Here is a 25,565-nt window from a genome sequence, read left to right on the forward strand (position 1 = left end):
CAAAACCTTGAAGTTTGCCTGAGGATGTTCTTGAAAATAAGATTTACCCATTTCCCTGTGCAAAACTGCTGGGGAGCATACTGTTCAGAAATGAGGACGTCCTGGGACACACTGCAATATGCAGAGACTAGAAGGAATAAAGAGGTAAGTAGCCAATTTTCTTTCTCCTCAAGCCCCCAGCAAGTTGATTTTTTAATTGCCCTCTGCATATGAAATTCTTGTTAAATTGGCAGAGTCTCCACAGCTCTAGTGTGAAGCCGCGCGTTTCAACTAAGGTACCGTTTTTCCCAAGTGAAATAAGCCAGTCAGAAAGACAAGTACCATATAATTTCACTTATATGTGGAATCTAATGAACAAAATGAACTAACAAAATAGAAACAGACTCATAAAGACAGAGAACAGCCTGGCAGCTATCAGAAGGGAGTGGGGGGCGTGGCTGGGTGAAAAAGGTGGAAGGGATTATCAAGCAAAACCCAACCACAACAAAAAACGCAAGGACGCAGAAAACGGCGGAGTGATTACCAGAGGTAAAGGAGGGTGGGGGGGGTGTAGGAGAGGGTAAAGGGAGGATAAATGGTGAAGGGAAGGAGACTTGACTTGGGGTAGTGAACACAATGTAATATACAGATGACGTTTTATGGAATTGTAAAAGAAAAAAAAAATTAAGGTACCGTTCGCTCAAAGAGTGAGTGGAAGGCGCTGGTGGAGGGTGGTGGGCGTGGCCAGCCCGCGCTGCGGCTGGAGGCCCGCCCCCTTCCCACAGTTCCTCGCAGTGGCGGCGGGCCTGGAACTTACGGGCTCGCTCCGGCAGCGCTCCGAGGAGGATCCTACGATGGACGGGCTCCGTGGTAGTGCAGGTTTGCCGAGGCGTGGGCGGCTGAGACGCCGGCGCCAGCCACAGTCACACAGCGGGTCGGTGCTGGTCCTGCCCTTGAGGCCCAGGAAGGTCCGAAGGCAGCTGAGGCGAAGTGTTGCATCCCGTATGGCCGCGCTGAGGGCCCAGGCGCTGCCAAGCGATGACTCGAGGGAGGACTCGCCTGGGGACGATGCCCGGGACCCGCTGCCTGGTGGGCCGGCGGCCACCCCGGATGCGGTCCGGCGAGAGCCGTACGGCCACCTCGGGCCTGCAGAGCTGCTGGAGGCCTCGCCCGCGGCCCGCTCCCAGCAAACCCCGCCGGTGCGCCTGGTGCAGGCTTCGGCGCCGCCCGCACGTCTGGGGGAGGTACCAGCCACGCCGAGCCGCGTGGTGGAGACCTCGGCCCTACTGTGCTCGTCCCAGCACTCGGTGGCCGCCCCACCGTCTGTGGCGGCAGCGACGCTGTCAGGGCCACAAGTGGACAGCACGGGCGGGGAGCTAGCCTGGGACTCTCCGTTACAGCGCGTCTTGGCGGAGCTTAACCGCATCCCTAGCAGCCGGCGGCGGGCGGCGCGCCTCTTCGAGTGGCTCATTGCGCCTATGCCACCCGATCATTTCTACCGGCGCCTGTGGGAGCGCGAGGCGGTGCTGGTGCGGCGGCAGGACCACACCTACTACCAGGGTCTCTTTTCTACCGCCGACCTAGACTCCATGCTGCGCAATGAGGAGGTGCAGTTCGGCCAGCACCTTGACGCCGCGCGCTACATCAACGGGCGGCGGGAAACCTTGAATCCGCCCGGCCGCGCCCTACCCGCCGCCGCTTGGTCCCTGTACCAGGCTGGCTGCTCGCTGCGCCTTCTTTGTCCGCAGGCTTTTTCGACCACTGTGTGGCAGTTTTTGGCTGTGCTCCAAGAGCAATTTGGAAGCATGGCGGGCTCCAACGTTTACCTCACCCCCCCTAACTCGCAGGGCTTTGCTCCCCACTACGACGACATCGAGGCTTTTGTGTTGCAGCTGGAAGGTAGGAAACTTTGGCGAGTCTACCGACCCCGGGTCCCAACTGAGGAACTGGCCCTGACCTCCAGCCCCAACTTCAGCCAGGACGACCTTGGTGAGCCAGTGCTGCAGACTGTGCTGGAACCGGGAGATTTGCTCTATTTTCCTCGGGGCTTCATTCACCAAGCCGAATGTCAGGATGGAGTGCATTCTCTGCACCTTACCTTGTCCACGTACCAGCGCAATACCTGGGGTGACTTCCTAGAAGCTGTACTGCCTCTGGCAATTCAGGCTGCAATGGAAGAAAATGTGGAGTTTCGTAGGGGGCTGCCCCGAGACTTCATGGATTACATGGGGGCCCAGCATTCGGATTCTAAGGATCCTCGAAGAACTGCTTTCATGGAGAAGGTGCGGGTCCTGGTTGCCCGCTTGGGACACTTTGCTCCTGTCGATGCTGTGGCTGACCAGCGAGCCAAAGACTTCATCCATGATTCTCTGCCTCCTGTGTTGACTGATAGGGAGAGGGCCCTAAGTGTTTATGGGCTCCCAATTCGCTGGGAAGCTGGAGAACCTGTGAATGTGGGGGCCCAGTTGACAACAGAAACGGAAGTGCACATGCTTCAGGATGGGATAGCTCGGCTGGTGGGTGAAGGAGGCCATTTATATCTCTATTATACAGTGGAAAACTCCCGTGTTTATCATCTGGAAGAGCCCAAGTGCTTGGAGATATTCCCCCAGCAAGCTGATGCCATGGAACTCTTGCTCCGCTCCTACCCAGAGTTTGTGAGAGTAGGGGACTTGCCCTGTGACAGTGTGGAGGACCAACTTTCTTTGGCAACCATGTTATATGATAAGGGGCTGCTGCTCACCAAGATGCCTCTTACCTGAACTAGTTTCTTGTTGATTGCTGGAATGGAAACAAGGCAGTGATGATTCTCTCTTACACCACCACCTTTTGGGGGGGAAAAATTCATGTTCTTACCTTGATTACCATCAATGCACTCACATTTACCTTTATGATTGATTCAATGTCATAAAACTCAGATGGTCTTCTAGGAACCACCTCCTCATCTAGGCACAAAAGTAAAAGCAGAGGTTGGAGGAGGAAAGGGGGAATTATTTCTACAGAAGTAACCTCGATTCCTGATTATTTTGCAGTAACCATCACCCTCGGGCTTCAGTGTACTGTGTAGCCCTTGCTGTGTCACTCCGCTTGAGACATTACAAGTTTTTATTTGGAAGTGTTTGCATCCTTAATTTGAGTTCTTGTTCATCGGTTTGGGGTGATGGTTGGGATTGGCATCCTGTTTGTTATTGAGAATTTGTGTGAATGTTAGAAAAGTTATTAAAGTGCCAAAGAATTTCCCTTTTCTAAGGCTAGATTATTATGTGGCATGGTTTAAGGGAATGTGGTGGGCGGGGGGGAGGGAAGATAGGGAAAATTTGTAACGGCTGAGGTGAAAGGTAACTTGAATGGTTGTTTGGGGCCAATTCTATAAGTTTGGGGGTAATTTGTTCATTTTAATCATGCTTCTTGAACCCCAAATAACACAACCCTATTAAAAAAAGTTATGATATAGTATGTTTTTAAGAGTATGGTATGTTTTTGCTAAGTGTTGCTTGCATCAGTGGCTGGCACTGTCTCCTATTTCTGCTATCTTAGGCCTCAGTAAATCAGCTATGTAGCAAGCTGGCCATGAGGGAAGGCTGGTGGTGAAGTTACTTTCCACTCTCATTTTTTTTTGGCAGTTGGAAGAAACTTCCCCATATCAGGCAAGTGAATATTCTCATGGTTGGTGGAAAAGAGCCTGGTGTACCAGAGAGAGCACTGGACTTGGAACCAGAAGACCCGGGTTTGGGGTGGTGGCTGGTAGGCAGCTGGCTGAATGACCTGAGGCTGCTGCTACACATGGGCACACTGATTTTGTAAGTATATATTGGTACAGCTTGATGTCTGCACCTCATCATTTAGGTTGTATCTGGAACTTTTAAATCCTGCCAGCATAACTGATAGGTTCAATTCTATAAGGTTGAGAACTTGATAAAGTCTGTCTTTTAAAGTTGCAAAACCATAGATGTACATAAAGTAAAAATGATAGTTCTCCCTCTAACTGCATTTTCCAGAGACAACTGGAAAACGTATTAAAGGTTAAGCCTACAAGGCTTTTTTGGTGTGCCTAATACTAGTTTTTGTTTCGTTTTATTCATTTTTTTTAACCTAATTTTCAGATCAGTTCAAATAGAGCTCCCTCATTCTTTTTTTTAAAGGAATAAAATAGGCAAATAGAAGCTGGGTGTCGGGGTAGGAAAAAAATAGCAGAAGGACTGAGAAGATGCCCAAGAAGGAAAGGAGGTAACTTTTTCAGGCTCTCATCCTAGGGCTCACAACTAAGTCCCAAAACATCCAGAGCCCGGAAAAGTCTTGTTAAAATCGTAGGACTCACTCCTAGAAAACCTACCATGAAAAGCTTCTTGAAGAAAAGTATGGAGTGTCAGTGGTTTTTGCCCCTCTTTGGGTTGAAAGTAAATATGTTTTGCTTCCGCCTTCACTTTTTTTATGGCTGTCTCAATCTTGAATATTTTCTGCATCAGCAAGTCCTTTTGGTTTAGTTTTTGAATCTAGATCAGAACAAATGATGTTAAAAACAACTGCATTAGGCTGCAGATCATCAAAAAGCACTAGTAAAGTAACTTATTGCATCATGCTTATTAGTATTAGGTGGTACATAAATGCCTGAGAGTATTGTCCTCTTGTGATATTGGTTGAACATTTTTACACCTGTTAATGAAAAGTTTACTTAAGCGTTTTGGGCACGATGAAAGGAATCTGCTAAGAAATGCTTGCATTGTGTGAAGTTGGTTTTTTGAATTATATATAAAGAAAGAATCTTGTACATTTTTAAAATCCCTTTTCCTCTGTTCCTCCACCTCCTCTAACACCTTTGAAAAATTAGAACCATTTGTTCAGCAGGAGTGGTTGTTCTTTTGATGACAGAGCCCAGGTTAGGAATTAAGAAAAGTTTAGAAGGAAAAAGAAAACCTAGGAGGCCAGCTCCAGTCCCACATTCCTTCATTATGCCTGTCTGCAAAAAAGAAAGAAGAACTTTGGTTTAGGAGATGTTGAGGAGAAAATGGGAAGGGAAGGAAACTATTTTAGAAACAACAACAAACCCTGATTTTGAGGGCTACTTGAAGAACTAATAGGATTTTTGCTTTGTTTTTTTTACTAATAGGATTGTATAATCCTGTCTTGCACAGATATGTTCTGTCTTCAAATGGCATGGTGTCCTCGTCTAGGATTGTAGAAAGTGTACCTGTGATGGGCAAAGGGGTATACACATGCTTGGGAAAAGGGTCTGAAACAAAGGCCTGAATTTTTTTCTCTTGAACACACAGCTTGCACTTATCTACCCTGTTCTTGATCTCCTGAAGCAGTTCTCTGTCCCCTTCATTTTCTAAGTTGAATATCTTCATTGCCTGGTGAACTTCCCTGAAAGATAAGAAGGACTTCTTAGATTGTTTCTATCCTTAAAAAAAAAAAAAGCATGAGGGTGGAAAGTATAAGACTGAATCAGACATGAATCCTAAATTCCACTCCTGACTAGGAGGGTTTGCTGAGCCTTATCTGCAAATGGTATGCTGCTTAGCTTATCGGGATGTTGTACAGTTTTTGAGATGATGTATCTGAGGGTACTAATAGGTACCATTTATTTGAACATCTAATTTATTACAGGTACTAAGCATGTCACTTCGTTAATCATCACCACAAACCTGTAAGATAGACTGTTGTCTGCATTTGATATATTTAAAAAATGGGCTTGGAGAGTTCAAGTCACTTACTCAGCCTCACGTAGCTAGTGCAGGCCTGAGCTGGGATTCAAACACTAGACATTTTTTACCTTAAATCCTGTCATCATGGTAGGCACTTGATACATATTAGTTGAAGAAATGAATAACTTAAAACCATTGGGGCTAAAGAATAGGTACATGAACTACATGAACTTGACTTCCAGTCTTATCATAGTTTTTCAGTCACCCATTTGGGTAAGTAGGTGAATGGCACAGGTGAGTCCGAGCTTTTACAGCCAGTAGGCAACCTGGACAGGCTGGGCCATATTCATATTGTATTAACAAAGATGAGAGAGTTGGGGTAGTGGGAGGAACCAGAGGTTTAGTGCTTACTTTAAAACAGCATCATGGTTTTCTAGGAGCAGCACATCTAGGAGGGTGTCCTTGACCCGGTCCCCTTGAAGTTTGAGGGCTAAGATACTACGGCAAGCTTCTAGTCGAACGCCTGGTGACGATTCATAGTGTACGGCCCAGAGCAGGAGGTCTGTCAACTGGGGACTCACTTGGCCAATCTGTCCCAAAGCTGCATAGATGAGAGGGCAGCATGTTCTACTGTCACTCGCTCCAGACTAACCTAGCTATATCCTAATATCCAGAAACAGTCTTAATATATAATGTGTAGGCAGCCCCCTGCTATATTATTATTACAAATGCTAAACTAAGTAGTTTTTGACAATTGACCTAGACTCGGGATCCTTAGCTAAAAATTAAAAAGCAGGAAATAATCTTTAGCTTCTCAGGCAAGGAACTTCTGAGCCAGTGTGATCATTCCCTCCCCTTCCCTCCTCCCCCTTTCTAGAGGAATTCTAGGTGTCATTTGTACAGTACTAGCATATGGGAAGGTGTTTGAAGTCGAGGGCTAGGGCCACTCTGTCATACCTCGAATGGCAAAGGCCTTGACTTTCCAGTAAGGATCTTCCTGTATCAGATTCAGAAGGCATCTAAGGACCTGGGATGGATAAAAGGCAATGTTGAGTGGAGAAGACCAGAGCAAGAATGACCAAGGACAGGGACCTGTCTTGTCTCTAAAATGTAGTATAACTGAAAAATGACGTATCAATTCTAGTGACAAATGAGCTATAGCCTGAAGTACTAACCTGCACACATCATCTGTTAGCCGAATTATCTCATATCTGTAAATCGATTTTCTAAGCTGACAGACTCAGATGGTCATACAGGCCTCTTTTGAAGACCTCCATCAGGTTTCCCCTAATAACATGGGATTACAACTTCTTTCATAGGAGTTAATCCTGAAGCCCACAGCTGAGGTGAGAATAGGATTCAGGGATGTGATCTAGAGTGAAGTCTGGCATGGCTGGGAGATAAATGTGGTCCCAACTGATTGATGTGGCCTATATACTCCCTCACCTTCCTGGTTCTGATCTCTCATTCTGTGTCCCCACAGAATGGTGAGTGTACTATGCACACCAAGGGAAGCTCAGGTGTAATGCCCTCTTCTGTTTGATCAGGTAAGATGGGATCATGTTTCCTTGACTCACCATTGCATTACGGATCTGCAGGGCACCTGCTGCTAAACAGGCTGCCCGCCGAACTGCCATGAAGTCATCAGAGAAGCAGTTTAGGAAGCTTGGGAGAAGCTTGGCGGTCATGAGCTTGAGCCCACCAATCAGAGACAGGGCTTCCACACGCTCTTGGGAATTTCCTTGACACAGCTTGACTCTGGAAAGCACAGGTGCTTTTATTTTTGTCTCCTTAAAAACATGCCCTGGCTGGCGTAGCTCAGTGGATTGAGTGCGGGCTGGGAACCAAAGTGTCCCAGGTTCAATTCCCAGCCAGGGTACATGCCTGGGTTGCAGGCCATAACCCCCAGCAACCGCACATTGATGTTTCTCTCTCTCTCTCTCTCTCTCTCTCTCTCTCTCTCTCTCTCTCTCTCTCTCCCTCCCTCCCTAAAAATAAATAAATAAAATCTTAAAACAAAAAAAACATGATGCTCCCTCCCCTACAATGCCCTCAGGATAAAATTCAGCCTCTGTAGGCTCTCCATTATTCATTCTCACCCTTCCCTGTCAGCCTTATCCTCATTAGGTTAAGTTTCACTGGGTAGATACTCAACTGTCTTATTTACTTGAATCCTTATTACCTGGCATGGGCGAGGCACTAAACTATGTTTAATGACTAAAGACTAAAAAGAAACTTTCAAACATGCACGTCTTGCTTGCTACAGTTCTCTCCACTGCCTTCACATGTGCCATGCATATTTCTTCATTTGACCAAACCAGAATGTCTTCCCTTCTCCTCTCTGCCTGTGTAGTCTTATCCATCCTCCATGGAACTTGACCTTAACTAGGCATTTGTGTATCTTGCCTGTATAATCAGAGTCATGTCCATGATTTTGAACTCTTTCAATCATCCAAAACAGTGCCCAACACCTTGTGGGCACTCAATTAATGATTCTTTCCTTAGCCACATTGTTTGTGTCTATAGGGACTGTTAGCTTTTTGTTGTGTTTTTAAAAAATAATCCTGCATTGGAACTTAGTACAATGCTGAGCGTACAGAGCAGCTCCATGAAGGCTGGCTGGCTGGCTGGATCCCAGGGCCCCTGAGCACTTAAGAATAGGAAAGCTGCTTTCTTCATGGTGACCAGGTTTACCTGATTGTGTCATGCACCTCTTTCCCAAGACTCATTTGCCCCAGAGCTTTGGCAGCTGCTTGTCTTACTTCCTTATGCCAGTCATTCCACATCAGCTGGATCAACTTATGTTTTATATCCTACAAATAGGTGTAATAATTAGCTACCATTTATTAAACATCAGTTTCATACTTCACTGTGCTAAGAGTTTTCACCCTTTGCTTAATCCTCTCAAACAATCCAGTGAGGCAGATATTACCATTTACAGATGTCAAAATGCAGGCTTAGATTTACTTGCCCAAGGTTAGCAGTTGAGTGCTGAAGCCACGACTCAGACCCAGGTCTGTTTTCCAGTATCATGATGTAACCTATACTTGAGACACTTGAATAGGGTGGCCAATTCACCCCAGTTTACCTGATACTTTCCTGGTTTAAGTACTAAAACTCATGTTCTGGGCAAACCTGGACAGTTGGCCACCTATTGATACTTCTCTCAGAGAGGAAGGGACAAAGATTATTACAGTTGTAGTTGATGATTGTGTGAATGTGTCCAAGCTGTTCTTCCTGTCAGAAACATCCCTTTTCACCTTTACCTGGTACCTGATGTTTTCCTACTATGATTTTTATGATTTACCTCAAAAAGCATCTCCTCGGTGAACTCTCCTTTGTCCCTTACAAGCATAGGAAAACCCTATAATACCTTAAAGTTGCTTCTGTTGTAGTTATTTATAACTAAGTAAAGACATTATCTTTGCATCCCCAATGATAGCATGGTGCCTAGCATGTCGGATATATGGTCAGAAACTGCTTGCTTACTGATGTGGTGAACTGATGGACATAATGTCTTTCTTAATTCCCGCAGTCTGGTGTAAAATTCTCATCTTTTACCCCATCCCCTGCTTGCTCTGCAGGTCTTTTCACTTTTAATTGGCAATCCTGAGTGACAGCTGCTAAGGGGATGAATGTACAAATGAATCAGATGTTAAAATGATATTGTTAAGATGCAGATTCTGAAGACTTCTGGTCGAGATGGTGGTATAGATAGACACGCTTCGCCTCCTCAGGCAACCACAGAGAGAATTACAACTATATCTCAGAACAGATAACACACAGAACTATCAGAAAATTAAGCTGTATGGAAGTCTGACAACCGAGGATTTAAAGAAGCCACATTCATCCAGATGGGAGGGAGAGGCAGAGTTGTGGTATGGTGTGGAGGGGCTGCAGTGGTGGTGGAATGGCAGTTCCACACTCACATATGGTGGATAAAAATTGGGGGGGATACCTTGGGAGCCAGTAATCCCAGGCCCAGGCCCAGTCTGCACAGCCCAGGGTTCCAGCACCAAGAAGATAAGTCCCCATAACTTTTCTCTGTAAAAACTAGTGGGGGTTGGGGCAACAGAAGAAACTGCCGGATTTTCAGGAGACTCAACTTAAAGGGCCCACCTGGACTTAGAACATATGCAGACCCACCCATTCAGGTTCATCGCCAGGGCTACAGCTGGAAGAGTGCCGGTTGCATCCGGGAAGTGGGTGAAGTGACTAGAAACAGGGCGAGTGCCAGGCAAGCCTCCAGAAGCCAGGCAGCAGATTTTTCCCCTCTCCGAGCCACCCGCCCCTCCCATAATTAAAATGCCAAAGGTTAAAGAGAATCTTAAAGGAAGCAAGAGAAAAGTAGAGAGTTACCTACAGAGGAGTTTCCATAAGACTGTCAGCTGATTTCTCAAAAACAAAACTTTGTAGGCAAGAAGGGACTGGCAAGACATACTCAAAAAGCAAGGACTTAAAACCTAGATTACTCTATCCAGCAAAGCTATCATTTTGAATGGAAGGTTAGATAATGTGCTTCCCAGACAAGGTAAACCTGAAGGAATACACCATCAACAAGCCATTATTACATGAAATGTTAAAAGGACTTATTTAACAAAAAGATCAAAACTATGAACATTAAAAGGGCAACAAAGTTACAACTATCAACAACTGAATCTAAAAAATACAAACTAAGCAAACAACCAGAACAGGAACAGAATCAGATATGATTTGGTAGGTACAAAATAAGATAGGGGGATGTCAAGAATAGTATAGGAAATGGAGAAGCCAAAGAACTTATAAACATGACCCATGGACATGAACTAAGGTGGAGGGGGCGGATTGCTGGAGGGAAGGGGGTACTGGGCAGAGGAGGGCAAAGGGGAAAAATTGGGACACTGTAATAGCATAATCAATAAAATATATTAAAAAAATAAATTTTAAAAAAGGTGCAGATTCTGATTGAGTTGGCCTGAGGTGAGATTTTCACTTCCAACAAGCTCCTGGGTGCTACCTGGTGATGTTCCTGGTCCAGGACTTGAGCAGCAGGGTACTAGAGCAGTTGAGACAGAATCTTCAGGTAATTATATCGAATGACCAGATTTCATGCTTTCCACATCGAAGTATGAGGATCAAAGACTAGAAGGTGTTCGCTTCTCATGGGAATGGGAATGTTCTGGGCCATTTTGTTAGAAGGAAGAGATGTAGGGACACATAGGTGGAAGGGAAAATTCCCATTCGGATAGCTGAAGATGATTAAAAAGTGATGGCAAGAAGGAGGTCAGGTAGAAGCCTAAATGATGGTCAGGGTTTTTCCTGCTGAAAGTCCCCCTTCAGTTCTATCCACGTCTTGCTCGGCTGTGTCTCACACTCCTTCCCATAACTTTAACTGATAATGTCAGTTTGGTGATCTCTCTTAAAAGTACTAAAGCACCTTACACTTATTGCTTGTTCTTGCATCATTTGTGTATGTTAGTCTTGTTATTCCAAATATAATGTCCGTTTTTGAAAGTAGGGGTTGTGTTTATACCTTCTTTATATGTGTGCTAGACACTCAGGGAAAGCCAGCATTGACACCAGTGTAGTTGGGTTATTGAGTGGTTTAAGTCAGTGCTTCTTAAACTATCTGACCAAGGACCAGTATTTGAGTGGCAAAATGTCATTGACTGATACAATAGTACATTGATATTGAGGTAATGTCAAATCACTATAAAAGTTTTTAAACTCTGGGGTTTCTTTCTTTCTTTCTTTCTTTCTTTCTTTCTTTCTTTCTTTCTTTCTTTCTTTCTTTTCTTATTTCATTGTAGATGGGTAATAAACAGTTTGTGGACTGCCACCAAGCTGAGAAGCAGTGGCTTAAGTCGCAGAAAGCCATGTTGACATCTGAAGGTAATTCTGGGTTAGGACTAAGAGGTAGCAATGGGAGGACAGAGGTCTGTTTGGTAAAAATGGGGTACCAGATAGCAGCAATAGGTCGAAGGGCTCACTAGCCTAGACTGTCTGCCCTGGGAGCACAGAAGGAGAAGGCTTACCAAACAGACAGTTCCACTGATGCGAGAGAGAGCCCGGCAGGCCACAATCCTGTCCTTCCACTGACGGCTGTTCAGCTCCACAGCAAGTATGGTGTGTATCAGGCTCTGAGGAAATGGAAGACTTGTATGGATATTCATGATCATCTTTAGAGATGCTCGAGATGCTCAAAGAACTTCCATCCCAACATGGCGTCCAGCATAATTAATGTCACAAGTACATGAGATGCCCAGCCCTAGAAAAGGGTGGGTTTATAAAATTTGGAGCACTCGTCCATCTAAGCCAGCTGACTTCTGGGATCAGGAATCAGGGAACAAAATACAGATTTTGTAATCTGAACAGAAAACCCCTGGGGCCTTCTCCTTTTGACTTGAACTATCTTTACCCCTAAAATGATTTTTATATGCTTCAGTCTTTGTGTTTTACATTTCTGCTGAAAGTAAACAGAATCGTAGGTCTGCATGGTTTTCAAGGGTAAACTTGCAGCAGAAGTAAATTCTACATGTCACAGTTCTTATTACATACACAGAACCTTCTGCAGCCTACTTTTCTCACCTTTCTCTAAGCTAGCTGTTGTCACTTTTCCCTGTATACACTTCTACACCCCAGTTCCATCACACTGAGTCTGGTTTTACCTGTGCCTGAGATCATCCTACCCAACCACCTGCATTTTGGATTCTTACATGCACTGATCTCAAAGGCCCAACTGTTCCCCTGAATGTGGTTCCTGTTTCTGACCCTAGAATGGACACATACCGACTTCCCACTGAGATGGCTCAGGAGCATGTATGCCTGGTGCTCAGTGTCCTCATTCTTCTTGTAAAACAGCTGATGGAGGATCTTCTTAATCACGGGGTAAGTGGCAGCACCCTCCAGAGCCAAGCACTGAGCTGCAGCCCAGCTGTCCACGGTATTGCCTGCCACAGGGGTGAAAAAGGAGTCCCGATAGCCAACCTCTTTTCCCCACAGAGAGAACAGCCTTTGGGTGCCTGCTACCTCACTTCCCTGTGCCCCTTTCAGTCCAGAGATCCAGTCCCATATTTGAGCCGTATTTAAATGGGTCATATCAAAATTTTAAATATAGACTGAAAATCTTAACCTGAAAAGTTAAGTCCTAAAAGGCTCTTGTTAGGTAACAGCAGTAAGGCCCTGCTGGCTTGGCTGAGAGATACAGTTGTTCCTGTAGAGACTGGGGAGCCTGAAGTGGAGGCTTTCTTAAGCAAGATGAATCAACTTGTTGAGTGTCTATGTGCAGAAGGCCAAACCAGTCAGCCAGTTGTCCTTGTCTGGGAGTTGGGGACAGACAAGGACCAGACTCATCTCTGAGCAGTCAGGCACCTTGGACTATCATTGACCTTTTTGCTTGTACTACTCCAGCAATGCATGTGGACAGTGCCTGAAAGCTAATGCGAAAAATGGAAGCATGGTGCAATGTTCTAATTTTCATATCATATTTTCAATTATATCATATTTCAATTAAAGGAAATTCCAGTTGTGTGAAAGAAAGGGCATGGTTCCTAGTTAAATGCTTCTGTGAAACCCTTTGCCCAGGTACCACTAGGTGGCAGTGTGCCTATTTTGTAAAACTACTTAGGAAGAACTGTTTTGTATGTACTTAAGATGAGCACAAACCCAATACAGTAGATATCACAGAGCATGATAATGGAGAAGAAAGGGTTAAAAAAAGCTTGATGGTAAGATATCTTCTCTTTGCCCCAAATTCCCAGGTCAGAAGGAAAAGGGAGTTACTCACCCTTCAAAAGGGCAGTCTGCATGATGTCCTGGGCAAGGGGGTTATGTGACTCCATGGCATATTGGCATATCGCGGCTGCCATCTGCACATAAACATTCTTGTCATGAAGAGCGGCCTCCAAAGCGGACTTGAGGACCTCTGGCAAGTCCTGGACCATTGGGGCTTTCATAGTCTCCTCCTTGTCTGTGATGAAAATAAGAGCTGGAGGAGAGTGCTAACCCCTTTGCTTTTCTCTGAAACAGAGCTTCCTTCCCCTAGCCACGTGGCTAGCCAAGTGGAACTTGCTGGTGCTTACTTCTGCATAATATGAGTTTAGCTGAGCCCCTATGATGGGTAGGATTTTACAGCTCACTTCTGTGCTGGGTAGGCCAGTTCCCAATCCGTTATCATCTGGCCTCAAAGGAGCTATATTCAGGCGGAAGAATGCTTCCAGCTAGGCTATGGTAACTTTGACCATAAGTTTTAGGATGAAAATCAACTTATTTACCCTATCTATTTTTGTACTTTTACATTACATCATGTATTTTTAGTAATAATAGCAGTTATATTTAGGTTAGTGCTTTGCCATTTATACAGTGTTTTCATAGTCATCTCATTCGGTCTTCACTGAAGTAGGCAAGGCAGGTATTATTGAAGAGCTCACTTGAGATAGGTGTACTTAAGGAGTCTTTGTTTAAACAGTCAGACTCACAAGGCTGTCAGGGTTTGCACATGGAACCAGTCTTCGGAAGGATATAGGGTGGGAGCACAGTTGGCCAACAAGGCAGCATCAGGCACTGCTTTCGGCCAGAGTTCTTGAGGTGGTTTGTAAAGCATTCCACAGAGCCTTTTAGGGACAGCTCAGGAGCATGGAATCCACTCTGTATGCAAGTCTTATGTCTCACAGGAGTTAGTATCTTTTATAACAACTCCATAAATATAATTCTAGGGTCCCCAAAGGGCATGCTGTGATGTAAGTCCCAGCATTCATGGAAACTTAAACAATGGTACTCCTTGAGGTATTTATAGTTCATGTATCGTTCTTCCCAGTCCAAATGTAATTAATGAATCAGCACTCATTTTTATTATAAGCAATGTTGCCTGTAAATATAGTTCCTGTCCTTATCAGGTTATCAGGGTAACAGGCGGGCATTTAATTAAAGCTCAAATTCTCAAGTAGAAGGGTAAGGGTTTTATTAACCTTTTGTCCACAACTATCCTCATTTTATAGGTAAGGAATGTGAAACTCAGAGAATTTAACTGACTTCCCAGGAAGCTCGACCCATGACTAAGATTTTAGGATTTTTAATCTGTCCTTTTTACTACCGCTGCAGGCTGCTAAGCCAACTGTTAAGAATGGGCTAGATGGAAATCTGAGTATTTAAAGGGAATAGATAGAAGTCAGCTGAGTGTTTTAAGAAATAATGAATAGATCATTTTCTTCAGGATGGTGGGGGGAGGAAATAGGACAAATCAAAATCTGGACACCTAGGACACGTGAAAGGGATCACATGAAAAGCATAGTTCTTCTGATGGAAGACAAAGGTGTCTGTAAGTATGCGGAAGATTTGGGGATATGGTTATATCTGTTGCTGCTTATTGAAGGTTTTCTCCATGTGTCAGACACTGAACATATGAGGTCTGTCTGGAAAAGTCCAGCCATTGTTACTGTAGCGAGAATGATTTGCACAACATCCATGTAAACTGGCAGCCAAGGAGAATGTACTAGAATGAACATGTGTGAACACTGACAACTTCACTTGTACTAGTCAATGATAGATGCCATTGAGTGAGCATGTGTACTGTGTGGCCATTACATTCAAAATGACTGAGTAGAGCAACAAATCTGCATCAAATTTCATGTTAAGCTTAAACATTCCTCCATGAAAACTGGATGATTCAAAAGGCTGTAGCTATGGGCAACTGGTGATTGGCAGCTTTATCACAACAACATGCCTGCTCATGCATCATTCATGTCTTGTGCAAAGTTTTTTGCAAAATTATCAAATCATCCAGGTGTCTCAGACCCTCTAACAGCCCAGATTTGGCGCCCTGCAACTTCTGGCTTTTCCCAAAACTAACATCACCTTTGAAAGGGAAGAGATTTCAGACCAACAGTGAGATTCAGGAAAACACAACAGCATAGCTAATGGTGATTGGGAGAACTGTGTGAGGTCCCAAAGTGCCTACTTTGAAGGGGACTGTGGTGCCATTGTCCTATGTACAGTGCTTCTTGTATCTTCTTCAATAAATATCTCTATTTCATATTACATGTCTGAATATCTTCTGGACAGACCTTGTATATCATCCCATTTAAACCCAAGGAAATAAGCAGTTATAGTAGAAAATGTACATGTGTGGTCACATGTACAGCAGGGACACCAAACCAAGTATGGGGCAGGGAAGACTCCTCAGAGGAGGTGACATCTTAGCTGCAAATTGAAGGGCAAGTATAGAAATTAATCAAGTGAAGAGAGGAAGAATTTTCCAGCAGAGGGAGCAGCGAATTTGAAAACTTGGAGGAAAAATGCCCATATCTGGAACTCAATAGACAAGATATAAGTGAAAGGAAACTTTAGAAACCTAACAACTTTGTCGAACTAAAATTAGTCCCTGCCCTTAAGGAGTTCTTGCCTACTAGGAATGGCAGAACAGTAAATAGACAATTATGACAGAGTGATAAATATTAGGACAGGAATAGTAATATTAGGATGGTGCCCTGGCTGGTGTGGCTCAGTTGGTATAAAGCCAAAAGGTCATGGGTTCAACTCCTGGTCAGGGCACATGTCTCGGTTGCGGGTTCAACCCTGTCGGGGTGTGTATGAGGCAACGGATTGATGTTTCTCATGTTGACATCTCTCTCCCTCTGTCTTTCTGTCTTACCACCCCCCCCAAACATAATAATAATATTAGGATGGTACCAGCAGCAGAGAAAGAGAAAGTGTCAGCTCAGGCTTCACATTGAAAAAAGGTGGTATCTGAGAGGGTGCTCGAGGGATACGTGTCCATTGGTTTTATGTCCTTGCAACGGCATTTCTAGTTTCCACCACCTGGGTCCTGTGTCTTGTTAAACCAGCTCCTCAGTAGATTACAATCCTGTGTTAGTGCCTGTTTGTGCTAACTGAAAGAAATCTGAACAGGGTTTTCACATTTATGAAAAAGCCATTACTGTACTAATGTAGGTCTTCCATAAAAGCGAAGTGGCGTATGTGACCTTTCAGAAAGTGGTGGCTAACTCTTCACCTTACGCCACTTTGGCCTATAGACAGTTTTACAGGAACATTCTACTTTCAGGTAGCAGGGAAACCTGTATATAGTATTAAGCAGTCCATTTCTGGCTCACCTGGGCACCCCTGGCCCATGGCAGTCCGGGGCCGTTCCAAAGCAGCTGTGGCACATGTGACGATAGCTTGGATCCGAGTATTATTATTCCTGTCCACCAAACTCTGCAGCAGACCCTCTACTGTCTTGTGGCGCCACTCGACGACTGTGGCACAGGGAGGGAAATGGGAAGAGTACCACCGGGTTAGGGCTAGATATTGTACTGCAGGCAGGTGACAAGCAGTCCTCTCCCCCCAGGACAATTCAAGCAAAACATTAGTTCAGAAAAACAAAGGGCCCCATAGATGGCCCCTTGGGGAAGTTATTTCTCTGACCCATGTCCTCTCTAGGTCAGTTCCCAAACGAAACTCCCACCCACCCCCAACTCATATTCGGTCTCTCTTGGCTTCAATAACTCTTTTTGTTACCATCTAGAAAATAAAAGGGGCAATAAAAATAGTGGTTAAAAGCACTTTGCTGTGAGACATACCTGGTTTAGAATCATAGTTATTGTCTGTGTGTCCTTGGATAAGTCACTTAACCTGTCTTAGCTTGATTTTTCATTTGTAAGACGGACCTATTAGCACCTACCATATTGAGTGACTGAGTAGTAAATGCGATTAACTAGACAAAGTTTAGCAAAGCACCTGTCAAGTTACCAGGTTTCCTTGCCTTTGAAGGCTCCACTCTCTGGCTTTCAAGGTCTTCCTCCTTTTATTGCTAACTGCCCTCTTTGTAGGTATCAAGCTTTTATTTCATTGTTCCCACCTTCTGTAGTTGCTCCCTATCAGCAGCTGTTACCCAGAATCTCTGTCTTTATTTTTGTTTATCTGATCTAGTTTATGAATCTCCTCTCTTTCTCCTGCACTAAATTCTTTTATGTTCCGAAAGACAGCATCTACAGGATTTGAAGGCTCACATAGCTTCCAACAGCCCTGGCGAGACCTTTACTCTGCCCCAGGCATTCAGGCTCCCGCCCCCATATCTCTAAAGGCAAAGTAGGTGTATGATAATCCCAACCCCACAGATGAATTTTGGAGAGGGGCTGTTTATACCACAGACAACTGCCATTTCCTTTAATCATTACATTTTCATTGCTTGGGCAGCGTATTTCATCCTCCCCTTCACGCAGTATTTATTGAACATAAAGTTTCAGAGGTCAGTGAGTTAAGAGGTCCCTGCCTGTGAAGAGGTTTCAACAGAGCGAGTTTTCACAAATTACTGAAGTAAAACCTGCCCGTGCAAAAAGCAACCAATACATGTCCACTAACATTGTGTTAAAGGCCCTTGTCTAGTCTAACCTTGATGAGGCCACTGGGTTTATATGTTTTACAAGAGAGGGATGGATTTTCAAAGACTGAAAAACACTAGTCCGAGGGGAGACCCTCCTCCCCCACAAATACACACTGATCTCCGCAACGCCCCCGCCCCCGCCCCTGCCCTCCGCCCTCCGCCCTCCGCCCTCCGCCCTCCGCCCTCCGCCCTCCGCTCACCAAGGGCCCAGGCAGTCTTCCATTCCTGCAGCATCCTTTGCAGAACCGCCAGTTTCCAAGTCCCATCCTCCTCCGGCGATTCTGCCTGTGTCTTCAGTTTCCTGGTCTTAGTGGACATGTCCTCTTCACCCCCTGGCGACAGCAGATCCTCGACCCGGGTGGGCAAAGCAGTCCAGCACAGGGCTCCTTTCACGGGCCTGCAAGCTGCAGTGGGACAGTCACGAGGAATTCTCACCCCACTGCCCTAGGTCCTGTGTTGCAGCTAGCATCACATTCCAATTCCTGACTAAGACTGAAGCAAAACAATATACTAAAGAGGGAACTTCCCTGTGATTGTAATGGAAACTGAGTACAAATCCCATAGGGAGTTATGAGAAGTCCTGATTACAGACACGATAAAGCCACGATGATGGGGGAGAGGCTGGGGGAAAACTGAACTATTCACAAACGTTTCTATAAGTTTAATAAAGCTTTAGGAACGTAAATATGTTCATATGTGAAAATGTTGCTCATAAAATACAATGTTTGATATATTGCCATTTAGAGTGTAATTGGCCACTAATTCCTAATTTACTAAGCTTTCTTTTTAATGTTTTCAATTTGGGAGGCGGAACGGTACTACAAGTGACTAATTTTAAAGATTTTTAGCAACTCTATAAAGATTTTAGTAAATAACAGTTGGAAATTTGAGAACAGATGAAAAGATTATATAAGTATAGTTGTTACATAAAGATAGTCATAGTTGTGTTTTTCCACGCCGACTGACTACGCTCCTTGGTGTGAAGTACAGAAGGCCTCTTTCTCAGAGGATGGTTGTGTGGAGGAGAAGGCCAGCCAGATAAAAACGTTTCCGGATTACTAAATTCGTTGTTTGCCACACTGCTTCTCCGTTTCATGTCCTGGTCTGTCACTGTCAGCTGTGTGTCTGGTTTTCCAGACTTCGCTCTAACTCCAATGTGTTTAGATTTCCTCTGAATTCATTCTTTCCTTTGAGCAAGGAGGGCAATGCCATTTCTTCTAGCATAGAAAGAGTCCTGTGAGACTCCAGGACAGCTCAGCTCAGAGGCCTGGGCTGAGCCTACCCTCCAGATGGTCCCCGCCCAGCTGGGTCGCACCGGGGGAACTCAGTGCCCCTGTTCAGGGCATCTTTCCTCTGCAGCGTGTACAGGACGTGCACACCCAGAAGCCATAGAACCAGCTCCAGACAGGTCAGCTCCCAGTGAGCAGATACTTTGCCACATGACGCTCCCGCGCTCCTCTCAGCCGCCTTGAAATCCCTCCCATGGAAGTGAGAGGTAGCTGTTCCTCCTGCATCCCCCTGCTCAGGGGGTTAAAAAGGACGTGGTGAGGAAGTCTGAACTCTGGTGTGTAAGCTCTGTGGGACTAAACATGTCCAACTGCCAACATTCATTTTACTTCCCGTCCTGAGCTCTGTACAGATAGACACACGTCCACTGTCCCCCTTCCACATGCAAAGCCGTCTATGGGAGCACTCAGCGGAGAAGCCCTTCGATTGTCCCTGGGACCAAAGGCGCCGTCCCCTTTGCTGGCAGCGACAGACAAGGCCTCTGTGACTTGTACCTAAAAGCCTGTGCTTGGGGCATAGGAACCACAATGAGCTGAGCACACTAGAGAGTTTTCTGTCATGATTTGGGGGCTGGGGGTGGGGGGGGATTAAAGGCCATGTAGTAACAAGCATGCTTTGTTTCTTCAGAATTTTTATCATTTTAAAGAGGTTACCATCTAAATTTTTCAGTTCCATCAAAATGGAGAGGAAAGAAATAATCTACCCACATCTAACCTCAGGAAGTTTTCTATTATTTCCAGGTTCTTTCACACTCAGTATTTCCTGAGATGAGATGATGAATAAAATGGTTATAAGAAGATGTGTATCTATTACTGTTCTGACTTGACTTCACCCAGATCAATTTCAAATACTATTTTAAAAAGAAGTTTGATGTAAAAAAATCCTACAGCATCAGCTCTGTGATTGGGAGGGAAAGAAGCAAGTGAGACAGGTGGTGAAGCTTCTGTGAATGCATAGGGGCCTCGGAGGGTGTTTTAAAATAACAGCTTTGTTGAGGTAGAATTCACATACTGTAAATTTCATCCTTCTAAAGTATGTACAGTACGGTGCTTTTTAAATAGATTTGCAGAGCTGTGCGGCTATCACGCAGCAAGCACTGCTCAACTTTCTGTCTCTGTGGATTTGCCTGCAGTTAGAGGAGAGGACGTACAGAATAGAGCTGGCTTGTGGGGAAGGTAGTGTACAAATAATAATGCCTTGAGTTCGTATAGCACTTAATGGCTTTATAAAACATTTTCACAAAATCACCCTGGCTGGTGTGGCTCAGTGGGTTGAGTGCTGGTCAAGTGAACCGAGCTCATTTCTTGGCTATTTTCCTTCCTTTTGTCTTATTTGTCTTACAGAAGGAAGAGTGATGCATTTGTGACACAGAAACTTGTGAAATACACAGCCCGAAGCAGGTACAATGAGCCTAAGAATGGTGTAGGAGGGTAGAGCCGGCCCAAGGTAATAGGGCAGAGTACTGAATCAGGGGTTTGATGAACTTCTGGAAGCATTAAGATGGGATCTGCCTTATTGGTAATTACTGGTTCTAACCCACGTTATTACACATAAGCTTTATCTGATTTCAACTGAATGGATGTTTCACAAAGCCTCTTCCTAGTCATAGTTAGTGTTTTATAATTTCATGAGGTAATTTTTAGTTGGTAGGAAGGAGCTTCCCTAGATGCTGGTGGTGCCCCACCCTATGAAACAGGGGCCTTAAAGAAATAGCCACGCCCTTGCTGGTGTGGCTCAGTTTCTTGGAGCATCTTTCTGTAAATGGAAAGGTTGAGGGTTCAATTCCTGGTCAGGGCACACGCCAGGGGTGGCAGGTTCGGTCCCCATTTGGGGCACGTGGGAGAGGTAGGAGAGGCTGCCGAGAAAGTTTCTCTTCCTCTCTCCCTCCCTTCCCCTCTAAGTATGTCCTCAGGTGAGGATTAAGAAAAAAAAAAAAAGGAAAAGAAATAGCCACACTTCCACCTTTACGCCCATTATCATCCCCCTGCTTACGTGCTTCAGGAATTGGCTGGAAAGTCCACCTTTCTGGGCTTTCAGGGAAGACCTTAAGTAGCTGCTTATTGTACCGGTTGCGATTTTCCAGGAAAATTTGGTCTCTCTTTGCACCAATCTGGTGGACGACCTGGACTTTATCTATGAACAGATAAAGAAATAATGAGTCAAATAAATAAAATATGCAGAAGGGATAGAAGAAGAAGGAGAAGGAGAAATAATGAGTCCCCAGCATCTTCCTTCTCCCTCCTCCTGTGTTTCCAGTCCCCAGGATCAGACCCGATTTCATTTGACCCTGCTCCCGGCCCCCAGAACTCATGACTGCCGTGCTCTCTCTATGAGGCTTGGAAGTCAAGGCAGAGCCTGCCTAACTTATAGGTATTGCCCCTATGAAAAGCTAGATACTAACGAAGGGCCACCCAACTCATCTCTTATCGGTCTTAAGTACTACTTCGTAAGCACTTTAAGGAGACTTTCAGTTGATAGCAGCTTAGGAACAAGATGGGGGTTGGGAAGAATAACCGCCTTGGAACACGCAGACCTAGACTGTGTATCCTGGGAGCCCGGGCATCTAGAGGACAGCAAGGTGGAAGGGGAGGGTAATGGACATTTACTGGGCATTTATAGATGCTTTGTCATCTACTCTTTACATAAAGTGCATTTTTTAAAAAAGATTTTATTTATTAACCTTTAGAGAGAGGAGAATGGAGGGAGGAAGAGGGAGAGAAACATCGATGGCTTGCCTCCTGCACGCTCCCAGCTGGGCACTGGGCTGCAACCCAGGCATGCGCCTGACGGGGGATTCAAAACAGCAACTTTTTGGTTCACAGGCCAGCACTCAATCCACTGAGCCACACAAGCCGGGGCAAGTGCATTTTTGTTAATACTGTTTTACAAGAAAAGGTACCTAAGGCTCAGATGGATTAGATAATTTCCTGAAGGTTAGTAGGAAGTGGTTAAGCCAGGATTTAAACCAGGATCTGCGTGACTCCAAAGCCTGCGATTTTTTTCTAGTGTAGCACCTCCGTGAAGGAGTATCTCAAAGTGAGAGGAGGGAGAAGGGTGCACAGAGAAGAGGTAGTTTGTTCCCAAAGCCAAATCTCGATTGCTTTACAATCCCACCCTCCACCGCCTCCTTAGTAAGATAGAAGGATAGAGAAAGGAGGAAGAGGGAGAATAGTTTGCCCTCTGCCAGGGACCTCTAACCACCCCTCTGGGCAAAAACAAACAAACAAACAAACAAACAAACAAAAACAGCTCCTGGGCAAGTGACCAGGGACTATTACTGTGAATACAAGGGTATCCAGGGCCTCATCCACCCCTGTGACTGTTTCATCCCCTGGCTACCTTCCAGCTCCCTGCTCCATGCCTACCTTAGTGCCCACCACAGGGCCCCAGCTCTATTACCAAAGTAAATATCCTGTTCGAAGGTGTTGTCGGTGGAGTAAGCAAACTTTCCAGCCCGAGGATTCACCTGCCGGAAGCAGCTCTGGTCTGGGGGCTGCCGGATGCCCCTCTCTTCATTGATTTCCTCCGCAGTCTTATTGTGGCCAGATGTAGTTTTAACTTTCTGCCGTTGTGGTAAGTACTCGGGCAATCTTGGCAGGACAGAGAGAGAGGGGAGACAAAAGGAGGGAAAGGTAGGAGATGGGCTTGTCCCCTTTCCACCAGGTTCACAGCTCACTCTCTTTCCTTTTTAAGCTCAGCTCATACACGCATGAGCATTGGAAGAACACCTGTATTCAACTAATGGCCTTGCTCCCAAGGTGCCAGTTGAATGTGGAGCTGCCAGAAGGGCCTGTCTGCAGTCACCTTCCCCTGCCCCTGGTGGAGCCACCCCTTCTGCAGACCCTGGACAGCACAATAGAGAGCCCGTCCTCCCAGCATTATCCTTCTTCAACACTGGTGCCCTTAGAGGTTGCCCGGACTTCAGGAAGGGAACCTGCCTCCCTGTTACCTCCTACGTTACCATTCTGTGTGTAAGCAGTGGGCAGACTGTAAGCTCCCTAAAGGGTGGGTCCACACCTGCCTCACTCACGTTGCATTCCCAGCACTTAGCAGAGCAATTGGGAAGTAGTGGGAATGCAGTTTATATTTTTCTAATACATGAATAAATCAATGGGTTTGCACTTACTTTTTAGTTCACTTTTGGGAATCAGAGATATTACGATAGCTCCCGTCTTCCCCGTAGCTATAAATGAGAAGGAAGCAACCTGAGCAATGCACTCATCCTCTTCCCTCAGGTTGCTTCCTTGTCTGACCTGCTGCCAGTCAGTTTTCAAGTCAGTGACGTGCTGGCTCCTTATTCAAAGTGAGGCAGGGCCAAACCTCAGAGCCAGGGGGCTCTGCCTTCCTTCCTTTCACCATGGGTGCCTTTCTGGGAGCACCTGGATAGTGACTGGATCAGCAGGAAGGGAAAGGCTGAGAAGCAATCCCTTAAAGGCAGTGGTTCTCCATAGGGGGTGATTTTGTCCCTCAAGGGGACGTGTGTCAGTGTCTGGAGAGTACTAGCGGCATCCAGAGGAATGCTGCTAAGCACCTTGCAATACACAGGGCAGCCCCCTGTGTATTATATTACCTAGCCCTGAATGTCAGTGCCAAGGTTGAAACTCCTTACTTTATGGAGACCTAAAGAACAGGCTGGCAGTAGAAAACACAGGAGGTTCATGGGAGAGTGTAAGCCCACCCAGGAATCCTTGAGGGGAAGGCAGGGATTCTCGAAGGCATGTCTAAGGCCCAACCAGTCTACCTGTAATAAACAGAAAGCATCAGCTCCGACTCCTTTCTTTCCTGGGTGGGCAGGATGATACTTCGACCCTCAAAATCTGCTGTCTCTTCTTCTTCCAGCTGTTTCAAGAGCTCCAGGTCACTGGTAGAGGTGAGCTCATCCCGGATGTGGCTCCAGTCGTATTGCTGGCGCAAGAAGCTCTGCCACTTGTTGGGGGACACCCCAGGCCTCAAAGGACGCTTGTTCTCGATCCATCGGGCAGTGCGCTTGTTCAGCTTTCCCAGCACGATGGCCTCCCAGGCTCTGATCTCCTTCTCATGGGGCGGAAGCCAGGCTTCCCTCTCTTCCAGGTTCACACCTAAAGAAGGCAACAGACTCACCCTGTCTGAGTCCCTGCAGGGATGAATGACAGGGCAAGATGTTTCTGGGTCTGTGCTCGCTGACTTCGCTTTCTTTAGCTTTTTCTTAAGATTGTTAGAGCTTTTTGTTTTCACAGCCTGGGAGGTGACCCTTGCTGAGGGACCTAAAGAATCCAAGGACTTGAAGCTGACAGGCTTCTTAGGTCGGGCCTTCCTGATATGGGGGCGTTGGATGATATGGTCTGTGTTGTAGAGGTGGTCAAAGCTGTACTGGCTGTAAGGAATGCTGGGTAGCCCTCGCTGCCACACCACCTCCTGAGAGAAGGTAAGGTTTGAAGCGGCTTTTTTCAAATATTGGTTCTTGAGGTGTGCACAGTGCTGTGGGCTGAAGTGAAAGACTGGTGGCAGGTTGGAGACAGAGGTGCACTCCTTGTTGGTTGGTTTTACGGAAGAGAAAATCATGCCCCATCCCAACCGTGGGGGCAGTGACTGATGGAGACTGTGTGGGAGAAAGGTCTTCCCCTTTCGGTCCCTAGTCATTGTTCCCTGGCAAATGCTTCCTTCTGCTCTGCCTGGTCCAGAGGCAGGGACTGGGCAAGAGGCCTGTTAAAGGGATGAGAGGAACTGGTGAGAGCTCTAGGTCAGCAGAAATTGGTAACCCATAGCAATACAGGAAGAACAGAACTTGGAGAACAGAAGGGAGGAGGGGGAAAGTCGCTCGAATTAGGAGGACAAAAGAAAGAAAAGCTGCAGCATTCTCAATATTCCTTGTATCTGACCATTGCCTCCAATCTCATACTTGTCCCCAAAACTAAGCCCCTGTCTCCTTATTAGGGATTACTGCTTTTCAGTAGTGTCCCATGCTTCTAGTTTTTCCTCAGATAATTGCTTTCACTCTGTTCAAAGGTTTGTAGCACAAAGTTCAGACAACTCAGCCTGGTACTCGGTATTCTCCATGAGCGTTAATGAACTTTCCCTGACATGTAACCCCATGAGTGTCCTAGCTCTCCTCCAAGTATTTCTCCCTTTACATAGTGGAGCTTCCATCTGTGCCCTGTATATGCAGTAGCCTTTCTTCCACATCTGACACAAACTCTCCCCATTCTTGAAGGCCCAGCTCAGTTTCTGCCTGCTCCACAACTCTTCTTGGACCTATCCAGGCTCCATGTCATACATACATTTATAAGTTACTTCTAGTCCATACCAGTTAGTTTAAC

At 45.7% G+C, this 25,565-nt stretch overlaps 2 protein-coding genes across 2 annotated transcripts; one reads left to right on the plus strand and one right to left on the minus strand.

Annotated features, from left to right (window-relative positions):
- The first annotated feature begins 690 nt into the window (after positions 1-690).
- RIOX1 (ribosomal oxygenase 1) lies at positions 691-3,255 on the plus strand. The gene has a single exon (XM_045823338.1). The coding sequence runs from the start codon at positions 834-836 to the stop codon at positions 2,739-2,741; it is 1,908 nt and encodes a 635-aa protein (XP_045679294.1). The 5' UTR covers positions 691-833; the 3' UTR covers positions 2,742-3,255.
- A 2,714-nt stretch (positions 3,256-5,969) lies between these two features.
- Positions 5,970-24,888, minus strand: HEATR4 (HEAT repeat containing 4). Its single transcript, XM_045823337.1, has 12 exons — positions 24,011-24,888; positions 22,669-22,859; positions 21,262-21,402; positions 18,183-18,386; positions 16,712-16,855; positions 13,390-13,572; positions 12,393-12,553; positions 11,639-11,743; positions 8,319-8,437; positions 7,202-7,382; positions 6,582-6,651; positions 5,970-6,225 (listed from the first exon to the last, which is right to left on the minus strand). Exons 1-12 carry the CDS (start codon positions 24,886-24,888, stop codon positions 6,032-6,034), a joined length of 2,571 nt encoding a protein of 856 aa, XP_045679293.1. The 3' UTR covers positions 5,970-6,031.
- Between the last annotated feature and the right edge of the window lie 677 nt (positions 24,889-25,565).

Source organism: Phyllostomus hastatus, unplaced genomic scaffold, assembly GCF_019186645.2.
Source record: "Phyllostomus hastatus isolate PE091 unplaced genomic scaffold, TTU_PhHast_1.1 phas_scaffold_501, whole genome shotgun sequence".
Lineage (NCBI taxonomy): Eukaryota > Metazoa > Chordata > Mammalia > Chiroptera > Phyllostomidae > Phyllostomus > Phyllostomus hastatus.